General features: G+C 42.6%; 1 protein-coding gene across 2 annotated transcripts in view; it reads right to left on the minus strand.

Annotated features, from left to right (window-relative positions):
- zgc:172182 (coiled-coil domain-containing protein 89) overlaps positions 1–13591 on the minus strand; it is a 17167-nt gene extending 3576 nt beyond the window's left edge. For both annotated transcript variants that reach the window (XM_054788457.1, XM_054788455.1), the window contains exons 1-5: positions 13314–13591; positions 6032–6504; positions 5822–5952; positions 3473–3609; positions 3327–3403 (exon numbers count right to left, since the gene is read on the minus strand). In XM_054788457.1, the coding sequence (XP_054644432.1) occupies positions 3327–3403; positions 3473–3609; positions 5822–5952; positions 6032–6504; positions 13314–13412 (917 nt within the window). In that variant the 5' untranslated portion in view covers positions 13413–13591. The remainder of the gene's footprint in view (positions 1–3326; positions 3404–3472; positions 3610–5821; positions 5953–6031; positions 6505–13313) is intronic.
- Positions 13592–16118: the final 2527 nt, after the last annotated feature.

Here is a 16118-nt window from a genome sequence, read left to right on the forward strand (position 1 = left end):
AAATTAATGTCTACATCAACAAATGTAACCGTTGAATCGTATCAATTGTACAAAGTATCATATCAAATCGTTCTGTTTTTAAAATACATTGTTTTTGAACGGTATCTTAAGTCACGTATGTTGACGGTCTAGCACAAAAAGATTTACATCCCTACTATTACGCCTATAAATCCTTCTAAAAAACCCTCCAAAAAGCACCAACAACGCCCCATTTACAGTACATAATGTGACCTGCATATCAAGCAACAGCTACACTAACATTTTACGCTGAAGAACTACGTTACGGGCATAGTGACACCTCGCCACAACAAACCGGCTAACTACTAGGCCACTACCGAAAGCTCATGCTACATATTGGAGCAGCCATCACCACTGCTGTGTTTTTGTTTTTGGAAAAGTTAACGCTAGGTGTAGTGTTTCTTTCTATGTTGCTATGTGAAGTCAATGCACCTAGGAAGGAAGTTCCGCTAATGCTTAAGATGACCAAAATAAAGCAAAATAGTAATTATTAGATTGTTATCATGAATGATGATCATGATACTACATGCTCACAGCATGGATATAAAACCATAAAACCTTTTTGGAGGTGTTTTAATTGGCGGAAAAGGTGTACCCCATCACGTGCATTAATTAGCTGCCTCTTTTTAGCTGTTTTTATATCTTTAGAACACACAGAAAAGAGAAAGACATGTTCATGTTTCACATAAAGACAGTGGATGATGGGCAAAATTCCGAAATCAGTGCAGTTTCCTTTAAGATCTTATAACTAAATTAATTCCTAAGTCACTCATACGACACACGGAACACATGAAGGGCATGTAAAAATAAAGTGGAACCTCGGTTTTCATTATTCATTCCAAAGGTTTGACGAAAAACCAAAACCTACGAAAACCAAAGCCAATTCTCCCATAGGAAATAATGGAACTGTTCTAGACATCCAAAAATATAAACCAAAAAATGAGGAGATGCCATCTTTGTACTTTGTGATGACTTCTTTCTTGAACTCTTTCTTGTTTCCCACCTTTTTTGTCAAATTGCTGGCACCTGCAACTTTCTTTGGCCCCATGGCGGGCTATTTAGTAGAACACTCAATAAAAAATGCACAGACAGTGAGTCAGCAACCTGTGGAATGATACAGTACAGGAAAAACATACCAGTTTGCGCAATATTGTGGAATACCGAGACTGGAGCAAAATTTGGGCAAATTTTTGTCAAAAACTGAATTATAGCATTTTTGGGATTTTGGTCTTCCAACCAAAGCACTAACAACACTTCCATCTCAATATAAGACTACTACACTGCTTAATTATTCCTGTCACTTTCATAGGAGCAGAAACTTTAACATCCTCAAGGATACCATCTTTATCCTTGATCCATGATGGTTGTGACAGTCTGAACAGGTGAGAAGAAAAGTGCAGCTTGTATTGATGGGTGTTTCTCCTCCCTCGGGAGCTTTTTATGATCATTTTCACTTCCATGGTGATGGCTTTTCTTTGCCTTGGTGCCATACCTGTCAACATTTGTATTATAAAATAAGGGAAGCGGCCGTGCTATTTGGTGTGCTTCTTTTATTTTGAAGGCATGACCTCACTGGCTACAGGATGTGTTACACCAATGTTGCCCGGGTGTTGCCGAGCGGTAGCGATGTGCAATACCACTGATTTCGTTTCTGATTCAATACTGTGTAAAATTCAGGCTGGTATCGGCGATACTGATCTGATACCTATACTTTGTGCAAATTCAAATATGTTCTCGTAAATGTAAAAAAGTTGTGTATTTCATATCATAGCATAAAGTAACACTAGATATTTACTAGATATTGAATTTATTAATTGGATAAATTATTCATTTAAATAAATGATGCATTTAATAGTTAATTTTATTTATTGATTTATTTTAAACCCTGAAGTATATTGAGGTAGTAGGGTGATTTAAAATATAGCCAAGCTAACACACAACAGCAAAAAACAGCGGACACAATCATATAAATTATGTGAAAATTATATTTTAAACAATAAAAAAAAGTAAATAAGTAAAATAATAACCCATGAAAATAAATGATAAATTATTAAGAACTACTATCACAATAAAAACTGTATTCACAATTCACACATGGCTCGTTTCAACAAACCTTTTAGGCAAAAATGATCTCAAACGACTGAAGTACAAAAATATCGATATTTTGATTTGAGAATCGATTTTAGAGCATGAAGAGCTGGTATCAGAAGTAACGATGTTTCAGTTTCAATCCGCACATCACTACCGAGCGGACCGCTGCGCCTGCTGTAACTAGTTCTCAAGCAAGTTGGGTATTTATGTACCAAAATTAAATAGGGCCCTATGATTTCCATAGAATCACGAACAGAATCGTGGAATTGGCCAATGAAAACAGAATTTACTGTTAAACGTGGGAAATTGACATAATGTGAATGAAATGCTGTCATCGTGAGGAGAAGGAATGTTTGTGTGGGGAAGTATTTCCCCGGCGGACCGCTCAATCTTGGCAGAATGTCATCACAAATACTAAAGCGCAGCCTCCCGAACTAAACATGTCGAAATGAAGACCTGAAACACCAGCGAAAGTTGTCGGAATCTACTCTTACTGAGCGTGAATGGAAGCTAACGGGGTTAGCTTAGTTTAGCAGAGCATGCTCGCTAAGGCTAGAACTTTATTTACACCGTGTTGTGTTTTACCGCTTTAATGTAAGGAGCCTTTTACAATCCCCGGTGACGACGTGCGAGTTTTGAGTGGAAAAAGATGAGGCACGTTTATGCTTGCACCCAGCTCATCTTAACCGCCAACATTCTCAACGCTTCCAGCCTTCGGACGTAAGAGCGTTGTCACATCTCGTTTAATTGTGTAATATTGTGTAATATTTTGTCTAAACAAAATAAGGGTGCCATAAAAACACCTCACATTGATAATGCAATTGGAATTGCAATTGACTCCATCTTCCTTGATCACAAGCACAGCCATTATATTTTGTTGAAGATTGAAGTTAGTAGCAATGTGTGCAGAGGCTGGCATTCCTTTAGAAAAGTTAGCCAGGCTACTTCCATTTCTCAATGACTGGGCACAATTGGCCAATGATGTATCGCATCAATAAATGTAAGGGTTTTTTGCATTTCATTAACGGACATTTTAATCACTAACCCAAAAAGCACACACTGGTAAAATAAGTGTAAAAAACGGAATTTGGGAAAAAAATAAAACAGATTTCACAGATCCCTTATTAAGTTTTGAATGAATTGTTGGAGTGTGTCTGCAACTACAAAACGCTGCAACCCAAGGACCACCTGTATTTAGAAATTGAATCACACTTTACTTTTCCTCTGCTCTTGTCCGGGCTCTCTTCTGCTCCTTACATTGTAACTCCAGACGTCTGAGTTCCTCATGCTTCTCCTGTAGTTCCACAGGTGGGTTCATGTGAAATGATGCTCACAGATACACTGCCCCTTGCCACCAACATACTTGTATGATGTTCTCTCTTTCCACAGAGATACGCAGCAGTTTGTCTCGCTCTTTGGTGAGGCTGATGATGCTTTTGTTCATTGTGGTTTCCTTCAAAGTGTGCTGCTCCTCCTCTTTATGAAACTTCAGCTTTAAGTCTGTTGAAAAAGACGATGGCTTACCTCAGTGCTGAACTCAAAACGGTGAACATCTGGCAAAACATGCACTCCCGCTGTGCTGACACATGCACCACATGGTGGCGCTGTTATTAAACCCCAAAGTTTTCACATGCCCTCAACCCCCACTGTAACTTTAGGGCGTTTATCTTAAAGGAAAGGTGGACTTTTTCTTGGAGTTTTGCTCATTATCCACAATCCTTATGTGAGATACTGTATGACACACCTATTCCGCCTTTTGAAACACCTCCAAAAACCTCCAACAAGGTTTCATGGTTTTATATCCATGCTGTGAGCTTGTAGTAACAGTTACATTCATGGTAACATGTAATACAGTAAATGGAGCGTTGTTGGTGGTCTGTGGAGGTTTTTTCATAAGGCTTTACAGGCGGAACAGGTGTGTCCCATTACGTGCATTCTTAGCTGCCTCTTTTTAGCTATTTTTATATCTTTAGAACACACAGAAAAGAGGAAGACAAGCATGTTCATGTCACATAAGGATTGTGGATGATGGCAAAAAATATAGAAATATAGAAATATAACTTACCATCATCACAAAGACTACATTCATATATCGCAGATCCCTGCACATTCACAGTCCTGCAAATTCTTGGATTTTTTGTCCTGCAAATATATTTTTCCTTTTTCTCTCTGAAAATAGGCTACTTTTTCCACAGAAAACATCCCATTGACCCTAAGTCGCTCATCATTTCTAAATATGTGACAGTACAGGTCAAATGTGCAGCATACATAGGCCTGTCATGATCATCAATAAATCAATTAATTGCACAGTAAATAAAAATAAACTTGATAATTTTGCTAGCCTTGTTCCACTGACATGTGCATGCGTGTTTGTTTTCCTCCTCACTCCTCAAAGGCTGGCATCCCCATCAGCAGCGTACTACAGAACCTGACTTAACCCCCAATTGGTCCCGTGAGTCTGGATCTGGTTGGATTTGCGTGACGAGGAACACAGTTCTACTTAGTTGCTGGGACATTAAAGGAAAGAGTTTGGCTTGTCAAAACAATATGTGATCAAAAGACTAATATGTCGTAAAACTGCCTTCTCAAAAAAAACTCACAAAAAACTCTCGCGTCTTTGTCACATACACAAGAATGGAGAGGCGACAGTGCGGAGGGATGCAGCAGGAGACAAATATAACGTTGAGCGATTTGTGAGGTCTGATTTTTTCGAGTAGGCATTTGTGATGCAAATGTCTTACTCCTTTGAACACATATTGTTTTGAGAAGCCAAATTCTTTACTTAATTGTCCCCAGCAACTAAGTGGATTCCTTGTCACGAAAATCCGACTAGATCTGGACTCACGGGACCACCTGGGGAGTAAGTCAATGTTGATGTAGTACACTGCTGATTTGGATGTCATACCACTTCATGTCAAAAAATCCCAACTATCCCTTTAAAGGGATGAATGGCCGCACAAAAGCGATAGTTTTTAAGGCGAATGCCACAGCCACAGTGTGGAAATATTTCGGTTTTAAACAGAATGAACACCAAAGACTGACAAAGACAGTTTTCTCAACTGGGAAAAAAACTACGGATGGAGGTGCTCGGGCAGCGGTGCCTTCGTCCCGACAGTCAATGCTTACTGAGCCGTTTGGCCGCAGATATAAACAAAACAGTGCAAATGTGCAAAATGGGGCTCACTCACAGACGGTGTCGCTGGCTACATTGCAAAAACATACATACAGGCAACTTCTGTGCCAGGCTAATGTCTCACACAGGTACACCGTACACTATACTTGACTACCATCTAGTGGTTCAAATGTGAATTACACCTCATGAAAATAATGAAAAAACTGTCTCAAAAAATGTTGTCAATAATATTAAATATCAACAATAATTTGTAGCACAATCTTCGACCAACAAAATTTGTTATCGTGACAGGCCTAATTGTGTCGATTGGTGAACAATGGCAAATGAAGAGAGATGGTGAGGGTTCTGGAGCTGAATATAATCTCACAATTACAACAGTCACTTTTACTGCAACTGTTAATTCAAAAATCAGAGAACGTCAATGACAAACGAGGAGCAGAGATAGGGGGGAGGAGCAAGCCGTGTGTCAAAAATAGATATTTTTATAGGCATATCAATGACTTGCAATTTTCGCCATTTGTTGGTGGTCCCGGAAAGCAATGCTCGTAACAAGCGGGGCTCTACTGTCCTCACATTTACCTTTGCACATCTGCTCCACAACTTCATGCTGCTGTTGAGACACGTGTAGTTGTTCAAGTAGCGACGCCACTCTCTCTTGATGCTCAGTTAATTGCATGTTGGATGCGGATTCCATTTCTGCAATTTTCTCCCTTTGAAAGAAAGTCATGAGAAACATTTGGATCATTTTGACTGCTTGGCACAACTATTGGTTGGAAAAAAAAATCTTACAGATATTCCCTCTTCTTGTTTGCGAACTTCTCTGTCAACGCTTTGACTTCCTGTTTAAGTTGCTCAAGGGCCACCTCTTTATCGTGTAAATTCTGCGAGAAGAGCGTGTTGTTTTCCTCCTGCAGCTGCTTGTTCATCAGCTTCAGCTGAGCATTCTGATGTTTGTACTCTTCCATGAACACGATGATGGCTCGACTGTTGGCGTCTAAATCCATGAAGCGCTTTTCCACCATCTCTGTTCTCTCACGCTTTTGCACTACTTCTTTCTGACAGATCTCAAGTTGATTCTCCAGCTGCGTCTTGGCCTCCTGCAGGGTTTGAGTTTGGACGAACAGCTCGTCTGATCTGTCCTTCAGTACGCAGATCAGATTGGATTGTTCTTTGACTCTGGACTGCAGCAGCAATGTGTCTGTTAAATCTTCTGCAGAGAGGTTATTGCATGTGTCCAGTGTCTTCTGGTTGATGTCCATAAGCTGGGGAGAAAAAGCCAAGACAAGGTGATAGTGGCATGCACACACATAACCACACCATTATGTATGACTTAGTGTACATCACTGTCCCATATGTATTTCACAATAAGTTTACTTTGCAGTTGTAGAACTGCATTTGTAAAATTTAGCTACACAGTTAGCATATTAAAAATGATTAGTTAGACTACCGCCACAAAATTTTAATTGTAATTAATTATAATTGCTGTCATTTTTCATAAAGCTCTCTCGTGGAACTCATCAGGTTTACCTAATAAAGTGTCACATTGGTGTACAGTGGATCCCCGCACATTCACCATTCACCGTTCATTGCCTCGCAAACTTGTGGATTTTTGGTAAAAAATTATGAGTTCACGATAATTATCGGGATGATATATCGATACAGATTTATTAATACCGGTAAATCAGATAACATTAAAAATAGCTCTGATAACAGATAGTCTTTTAAAACACACTCCAATGAGTCGAGATTACCCGAACTGTGCAGGTGAGCAAATCAAGCGCTGCTTTTTTCTCCTGCCTGTGACGTTAACGGCCTGTCATAACTTCCCCTGAACTCGCTTGTAAACAAACATTGACTTTCTGAGGAAGTGCTAGTTGTACCAAATGCTCTGCGATGGGGGGGGGGACTTCGAGCACACAAAAAACCTTATCAGCCACCTGAAGCGCCTGTGCCAGAGACCTCCGTGGCATCACACCAGCTGCTCGGAGCGTCTGCCCAACTTGCTGGGCCACGCCAGAAAACACATTTAATTCCCCGCAACCCTAGTGAGGATAAGCTCATGTAAAATGGTAATGGTAATTGTAAGGGTTTCATTTTATTTCAACATGCATACAAGTTACAAAGGAATACATCACATATTACAATTCACAGTTCCACATGTGCATATATTCAGTTTAAATAGACATAACTGAACTTAGTTGTAATAATCGGTGAGTACTGACAATGAACTCACAAGAATGAAGAGTAGTGTTGTAGTGATTACACAGTGGTTCCAAACTCTTCTTCCTTGTATTTTGCAAAAATCAACTGCTTGCATCGCTCATCTTAGTGCTTTGTTTGAGTACCTACCTCAATCCGTTCCATAATTTGATTCCACATACTGAAATGCCTCCTCTGCATGGAAATAATACAGGTAAAATGTACAGGATGCATGTACCACTTTTTTTTTAAAAAAGACCACAATTTTTACATATTTATATGCTTCACTGCTATATTTTTGTCAAGCGTTGAGCTTTTGCATTTTGTTTGGCAAGTAGTGTGGAGTATGTAGACGTTCTCTAGCCTGCTAGCCTGACGATCAGGCTAAAGGCGAGGCTCATGGATCATCTTACATTATTCATCGTTAGTGGTGTGTAGCGATACATTTTATACTTTAAAAGTGTTTAATAAGTGAGTGAGGCATATTTAGGGATTAAACCTGCATTGTGTAGAGAAGTGAGCAGTGGTTTATGGTTTAATTTTGTTTGAACATGCATGCAAGTTACAATGGAATACATCACATAATCACATAATTCCATTCACAGTTCCACATCCTCTGCATGAATCACCACCTTACCGTGGTGGAGGGGTTTGTGTGCCCGAGTGATCCTAGGAGCTATGTTGTCTGGGGCTATATGCCCCTGGTAGGGTCTCCCAAGGCAAACAGGTCCTGGGTGACGGGCCAGACCAAGAGTGATTCAGAAGACCCGTATGAATAAACACACGAGGAGAGACCGCACCTCGCCCGGAAGTGGGATACCGGGGCCTCACCCTGGAGCCAGGCCTGGGGGAGGGGCTCGCAGGCGAGCGTCTGGTGGTCGGGCTTTCACCCGTGGGACCCGGCCGGGCTCAGCCCGAAGAAGCCACACGGGATCTCCCTCCCGTAGACCCACCACCTGCGGGGGCAAGCATAAGGGTCCGGTGCATTGCGTTTTGGGTGGCGGTCGAGGGCGGGCACCTAGGCGACCTGGTCTTCGGCGGCCAAATCTGGTTCTTGGGACATGGAACGTCACTTGTCTGGCGGGGAAGGAGCCTGAACTTGTGAGAGAGGTTGAGACATTCCGACTAGATATAGTCGGACTCACCTCGACCCACAGTTTGGGTTCTGGATCCAAACTCCTCAAGAGGGGCTGGACCTTGTTCTACTCTTGCTGCAGTTGCTGCAGGGGAGAGATAGCGAGCTGGTGTGGACTTATTAATAGACCCCGGCTCGGTGCCTCTGTGTTGGAGTCTTGTGTTTTCTTTCTTTTCTTGGGAGAATGAACAGAATAAGATTTTCATTGCATGGTATAACTGCTGTTTTACTATGCACATGACAATAAAACTCTCTTGAATCTTGAATCTTGATTTCCCTACGCCTTGGGTTGGGGAAAGGGTCCTGACTGTCGTTTGTGCGTACGCGCCAAACGGCAGTTCAGAGTACCCAGCCTTCCTGGAGTCCATCAGAGGGGTGCTGGAGAGCACCCCAACTGGTGACTCTGTCGTTTTACTGGGAGACTTCAACGCCCATGTGGGCAATGACAGTGTGACCTGGAGGGGCGTGATTGGGAGGAACGGCCTCCCCGATCTGAACCCGTGCGGTGTGATGTTGTTGGACTTCTGTGCGAACCACAGTTTGTCCATCACAAACACCATGTTCCAGCATAAGGATGTCCATAAGTGCACATGGCACCAGGACACCCTAGGCCGCAGGTCTATGACCGACTTTGTAGTCGTATCATCAGACCTGCGTCCGCATGTTTTGGACACACGGGTAAAGAGAGGGGCTGAGCTGTCAACTGATCACCACCTGGTGATGAGTTGGATGGCGGGGGAGGATGCCGGACAGACCCGGGAGACCCAAACGTGTAGTGAGGGTGTGCTGGGAACGTTTGGCAGAGTCTCCTGTTCGTCGAGTCTTCAGCTCTCACCTCCGGCAAAGCTTCTCCTGCATCCCGGGGGAGGACGAGGATATCGAGTCCGAATGGGCTCTATTCCGTGCCTCCATTGCTGAGGCAGCCGATCGGAGCTGCGGCCGCAAGGTGGTCGGTGCCAGTCGTGGCGGCAAGCCCCGAACCCGATGGTGGGCACCAGAGGTCAGAGCTGCCGTCAAGCTGAAGAAGGAGTCCTATCGAGCCTGGATGGCTTGTGGGACTCCTGAAGCAGCTGACGGGTACCGGCAGGCCAAGCGGCACGCGGCTCGCGGTGGTCGAGGCAAAAACTCGGGTGTGGGAGGAGTTCGGTGAGGCCATGGAACACGACTTTCGGTCGGCCTCGAAGAGGTTCTGGCAAACTGTCCGGCGCCTCAGAAAGGGGAAGCAGTGCCCAGTCCACACTGTTTACAGTGGGGACAGGAGCCTGCTGACCTCGACTGAGGACATAGTTGGGCGGTGGAAGGAATACTTTGAGGCCCTTCTTAATCCCACTGACATACCTTCCATAGAGGAAGCAGAGACTGAGGATACGAACGTGGACAGTTCCATCACCGTGGCTGAGGTATCTGGGGTAGTCAAAATGCTCCCTAGTGGCAAAGCTCCGGGGGTGGACGAGTTTCGCCCTGAATTCCTCAAGGCTCTGGATGTTGCGGGACTGTCGTGGCTGACACGTCTCTTCAACATTGCTTGGAAGTCAGGAACAGTACCTCTGGATTGGCAAACTGGGGTGGTGGTCCCCCTTTTCAAGAAGGGTGACCGGAGGGTGTGTTCCAACTATAGGGGGATCACACTCCTCAGCCTCCCTGGGAAAGTCTATTCCAGGGTGCTGGAGAGAAGGGTACGACCGTTAATCGAACCTCGGCTACAGGAGGTGCAATGTGGTTTTCGTCCTGGTCGCGGAACACTGGACCAGCTCTACACCCTTGCAAGGGTCCTGGAGGGTACTTGGGAGTTTGCCCAACCGGTCTACATGTGCTTTGTGGACCTGGAAAAGGCATTCGACCATGTCCCTCGCGGTGTCCTGTGGGGGGTGCTCCAGGAATATGGGATTGGTGGCGCGCTACTACGTGCCATTCAGTCCTTGTACAACCGGAGCAGGAGCCTGGTTCGCATTGCCAGTAGTAAGTCAAGCCTGTTTCCGGTAAACGTTGGCCTCTGCCAAGGCTGCCCTTTGTCACCGATTCTGTTTATAATTTTCATGGACAGAATTTCTAGGCGCAGCCAAGGTGTCGAGGGAGTCCAGTTCGGGGGCACTAGGATCTCATCTCTGCTATTTGCAGACAATGTGGTCCTGATGGCCTCATCGGGCTGTGACCTGCAGCGTTTACTGGGACGGTTTGCATCTGAGTGTGAAGCTTCTGGGATGAGACCCAGCACCTCCAAATCCAAGGCCATGGTTCTCAGTCGGAAAAGGGTGGATTGCTCCCTCCGGCTTGGGAATGAGGTCCTGCCCCAGGTGGAGGAGTTCATGTATCTCGGGGTGTTGTTCACGAGTGAGGGAAGGTTGGAGTGTGAGGTCGATAGGCGGATCGGCGCAGCGTCTGCAGTAATGCGGTCGCTGTACCGGACCGTCGTGGTGAAGAGAGAGCTGAGCCGGAAGGCAAAGCTCTCAATTTACCGTTCGATCTATGTTCCCACCCTCACCTATGGTCATGAGCTTTGGGTCATGACCGAAAGAACGAGATCCCGGATACAAGCGGCTGAAATGAGTTTTCTTCGTAGGGTAGCGGGACTCACCCTAAGAGACAGGGTGAGGAGCTCGGTTATCCGGGAGGAGCTCAGAGTAGAGCCGCTGCTCCTTCACATCATTATATTACATTTATATAACATTATATATATAACATTTACTGCTTGTATTGTTTTTTTAATTCGCTCATCTCGGTGCATTGTTTGAGTTCCTTACTCAATCCGTTCCATAATTTAATTCCACATACGGAAATGCTGTGGGTTTTTCACGTTGTTCTTGCATATAAGTGTTTCAAGTTTAGTTTTTCTCTAAGATCACATTTCTCTTCTCTTGTAAAGAAGTATTGTATGACATTTTTGAGAAGCAGGTCATTGTTAACTTTATGCATAATTTTAGCGGTTTGAAAATGTACTAAATTAGACAATTTTTATATTTTTGATGTTAAAAATAAGGGATTTGTATGCTCTCTATACGTGGCATTATGAATTATCCTCACTGATCTTTTTTTACATTTTGTACATTTAGCGAGTGAGGATTACTTTTATAGTTATTACCCATATCTCCACACAATACGTTACATATGGTAATACAAGTTGTATATTTTTGATGTGACATTTCCAGTTAATTTTTTCATCTATTATGATCCCCAGAAATTTATTTTCGTTCACCCTTTCGATGTTCACTCCGTTTATTTGTATCTGGTCATACGTGTCATTTTTGCTATTACCAAATAGCATTTTTTTAGTTTTACTTAAGTTCTACGATAATCTGTTTTTAAACAAACCATCTTTTTAATATGACCATTTAATCCGTGACATTTTTAATTAGCTCTTGTGTGCTTTCCCCAGAACAAAAGGAAGTAGTAACATCCACAAATAATACCAACTCTAAGTCTTTTGTTATACATCAGTATACATTGATATACAAATTGAACAGTTGTGGTCCCAATATTGACCCCTCGGGTACTCCACACGTAATATTTAAACTTGCAGATGTATATTCTCCTAGCTTTACAAATTGCTTCCTGTGTGCTTGATAGCTTTTAACGGAATTCAAAACTAATCCTCTGATTCTGTACGTTTCTAATTTTGCTGTTAGGCTGTTGTGATTATTTTTTTATCAAAGGCTTTTGTAAGATCCATAAATACTGCAGCTGCACATTTTCTGTGGTCTATAATGTTAGTAATTCCCTCCGGGATTTCAATCAGTGCCATGGAGGTTGAAATGTTGGCTCTGTATCCATATTGACTATCTGCGAGTAATTCATTCTTTTGAATAAATTTGTCGACCTTGTTATTAAATAGCTTCTCGATAATTTCAGAAAATTGAGGTAATAAGGAAACTTGTCGGTAATTTGTAAATTGATGTTTGTCTCCACTTTTAAACATTGAAACTACTTTAGCTATTTTAATTTTGTTAGGAAATTGTCCAGTCTGAAATGATAAGTTATTGATATATGTTAACGGTTCTACGATCTCATTGACAACCCTTTTTATTGTTTCCATTTCAATTCCATTACAATCAGTTGATGTTTTGCTTTACAATTATTGACAATGTCAGTGATTTCTTTTTTAGTTTGTTTTTAGTTTTATGAGTCACTCACTAAAATACAATTCCATGCAGAACATAAATCAGGCATCTTCCCCGTTCTCTCTTGCCACATCCAATATGGTGGTGACGTCGCCGTATGACTGAGTGCTCAATGCCGCGTCTACGTCACCAGAGAAACTCGCACATGCGAAACAAGTCCACCTACCCGTGCAATAAACCTGTAAGCCCAGCACGACCCACTAAACCCGTGAGCCCACGTCAGGTTCACAAATCACTTGTCGGCACTCTGCCGGTGTTGGTGAGTGAGTCACCTGGTTCTTAGAGTCCTCGCTCGGCGTTAGCGAGCGAGCAGCACATACAGAGAAAGAATAGGTGAAAAGGAGAGTTGATTTGAGGTAGGGCGCAGATCTGTTGCTTTTTCCACGGGGTTAATACATTTATACAAATGCAGTTAGCTTAACAATTGCACCATTAATGCCATGTTACCTGGTTTGCGTTTTAATTTAGCGAGGGCAGCAGGATAAGTGAACGAGTTAACAGAGACGAATCCCCACGAGTCCGGTTCAGTAAAAAACACGGGCGTTTTGAACGACTCGGTCAATGCTCGACCATCTCTAATAAGTAACAAACTGATCAAATATGAACTAAAACAAATACTTACAGCAACGTTGAGTGTCAGACTGGAGATCAGCAGTTTATCCTCGGACTTGGAGTTCATTTTCTTTCTCACGATTTCTGACTTTTTCCTTTTGGTCGTCATTTTGTAGTCAAGATTGTGACGCCTAATTGAACTGAACGTGCACTATTCTCAAACTAAGACTCTCTTTTGACTAGTTGCAAGTTTCTAGTCTTCCGCGATGTTTTCTCGGTAAGTACGCGAGGTTCGTATACTTGTGTACTGGCACACTTGTACACTTGCACCCTTGTATACTATTCAGGTTTCCCAGGGCGCAAGGACGCCGCACAGACGTCATGACGTCACGGTCTCGTGCCTATACTGTCCTGTTCTTTGTAGGTACGTCACCAGTCTGTATCAATACACGTACATACCTGTATTTACAAGGTAAGCACTAGTAGATGTTATTTCAGTTTTATAGCATGTATAATTCTTGCAGTATTTGTTAACTCAGCACACATCATGTCTATATTTTCCGGAATCTGTGTTTTTATTATACAGTATATTGGATAACATATGTCATGCTGGGTTGCAATGCTCCGGCAAACCCTCGAGTCCTAAAACAACCAAACTTTGAAATTCACCCAGCTGATCCATTTTGAAATATCGAGGACTTTAATTGTATTTTAAAAAATTATTGTACAGAATCCTATTTAGTTTTTCCGGTGTTATATTTATGCAGTTGTAATGCTAGGCTACACTGCAATCACTTCAACACAGAAACCATCTCTATTAGTAAAATGTCACCAGTGTGGTACATTTCCAACAACTCGAATCATGCACAAAGCAAACATAAAATAACAAAAAAATAAGTATGCCTGCAAAGCACTACAAACTTTAAACATTCAATATGGGGAATAAAAGCATAAATGCAATGTACCAATATGAGCCTGTTCAGGAAAGAGTACAAGCTTATGGTATTTACAACGTGTATGGAAGAGGAAGAAAGCCGAGAAGTATCATGTCTGATGTCATTTTTGATTGATTTGTTCCTGAACTATAGGAGCCACCTACTGTGGCCCAGCAAGGTGCACTGTATTCAGGCACATGCTCCAAGCAGTCGGTGTGACACCATGGAAGTCTCTGGCAAACCTTTTGCACTTTTCAAACGCCGTGGCACTGCCGTTTCAGGTGGCTGATAAGGTTTTTGTGTGCTTGATAATTTTTTTTGCCCCTCATCGTGGAGCATTTGGTACAACTAGCATGCAAAATGTCTTCCTCAGAAAGTGAATGTTTGTTCACAAGTGAGCTCAGGGGAAGTTACGCAAGACCATTAACATCGCAGGCAGGAGAAAAAAGGAGCGCTTGATTTGCTCACCCACACACTACGGGGGTAATCTCACCTCTTTGGAACGTTTTTTTAAATTATTGGTTAGCGGAGCTATTTTGAATGTTATTGGATTTATCAGTATGACATCATAATTCCTTTATATCGGACTCCTGGCTCCTCTCCATGCAGAGGAGCAGTGGTTCTACACTGAGTTTTGGATGACGGTGCTTCTCACCCTACAGCACATGTGTCAAACTCGTGCCCTGGAGGGCCGAGACGCTGCAGGTTTTCTCTCCAACCAGTTTCTTCAGCAGGTGATTTAATTGATGAGCTCCTTCCCTCAAACTGAAGGTGTTGATCATTAAAATCACCTGGTTTAGTGACTGGCTGGAAAGAAAACCTGCAGTGTCTCGGCCCTCCATGGCACAAGTTTGACACCCCTGATCCACAGTATCTCTAAGGGAGAGCCCAGCAACCCCACAAAGAAAAGTCATTTCAGCCGCTTGTACTAGTGATCTTGTCCTTTTGGTAACTACGCAAAGCTCATGACCATAGGTGAGGTTAGGAACGTAGATCGACCGGTAAATTGAGTGCTTTGCCTTTCGGTTCTTCACCACAACGGACTGATGCAGAGTCCGCATCACTTCATATGCCACACCAATTTGCCTGTCGATCTCGCAAACATGAAACCCAGTTTACCCTTTATCTTCCAATACATAGTCACTGATACGCCTAAGTCACATTTCTGCTCACAAGTCACAGTCACAACAAACATAGACACATGACGACAGCAAGAGCCAGACACTCAGTGTCAGTGTCAGCCGCGGAGAATGTAGTCGTTCTAAAGACGAAGCTGAGAGTGACGCTTTTCATCACAAAGATGCGAGTATGAAAGTGGTAAACTATATTAAATGTTGCGTAATGAATTTTCTCATATTCACACTTGTTAGTAGATGATGAACATTAATATTTAAATTTGTTTTTGGGGGGGAGGTTATATAAACATGGCTATATAAGTAGCAACGAGCCCACATGATCTTAAAGTTTCAACCTTGTGTTGAGGTGAGAATATAAAAGATGTGGAGGACCCCATTGACTGGGCTTGCCTTGGGCCCCCACATGATTAAATACGCCTCTGGATAAAACAGTCTAACTGGATGCAGTGCAGCCAAGAAACACTAAATGAAGATTATAGACTATCAGGAATAATTAATGGAACAAATACCAAAATTGAAGTTGCAAATGTAAGTCAGTGCTTCTGATAGGCCAGCGGAGAAGGCTTTGCTTGCCCTGATGGCACACCACTGTATTTATATATTTTTAATACATTATTTAGTCATTATACAATGTTTCTGTTTATGTACTCTTTCATGATTTAATAAGCTATCTATTCATTCTAAACAGACAGATCATGTCGCCGACACACGAAGAAGGATGAAATCAACTCTTGCTTCTTCCTGCTCCTTTTCGGGCATGTGGAATTGTGCAAGCGTCAACATGCAATGCGTAAGTTGTTAAAC

This window comes from Dunckerocampus dactyliophorus, chromosome 9, assembly GCF_027744805.1.
Source record: "Dunckerocampus dactyliophorus isolate RoL2022-P2 chromosome 9, RoL_Ddac_1.1, whole genome shotgun sequence".
In the NCBI taxonomy this organism is placed as follows: Eukaryota; Metazoa; Chordata; class Actinopteri; order Syngnathiformes; family Syngnathidae; genus Dunckerocampus; species Dunckerocampus dactyliophorus.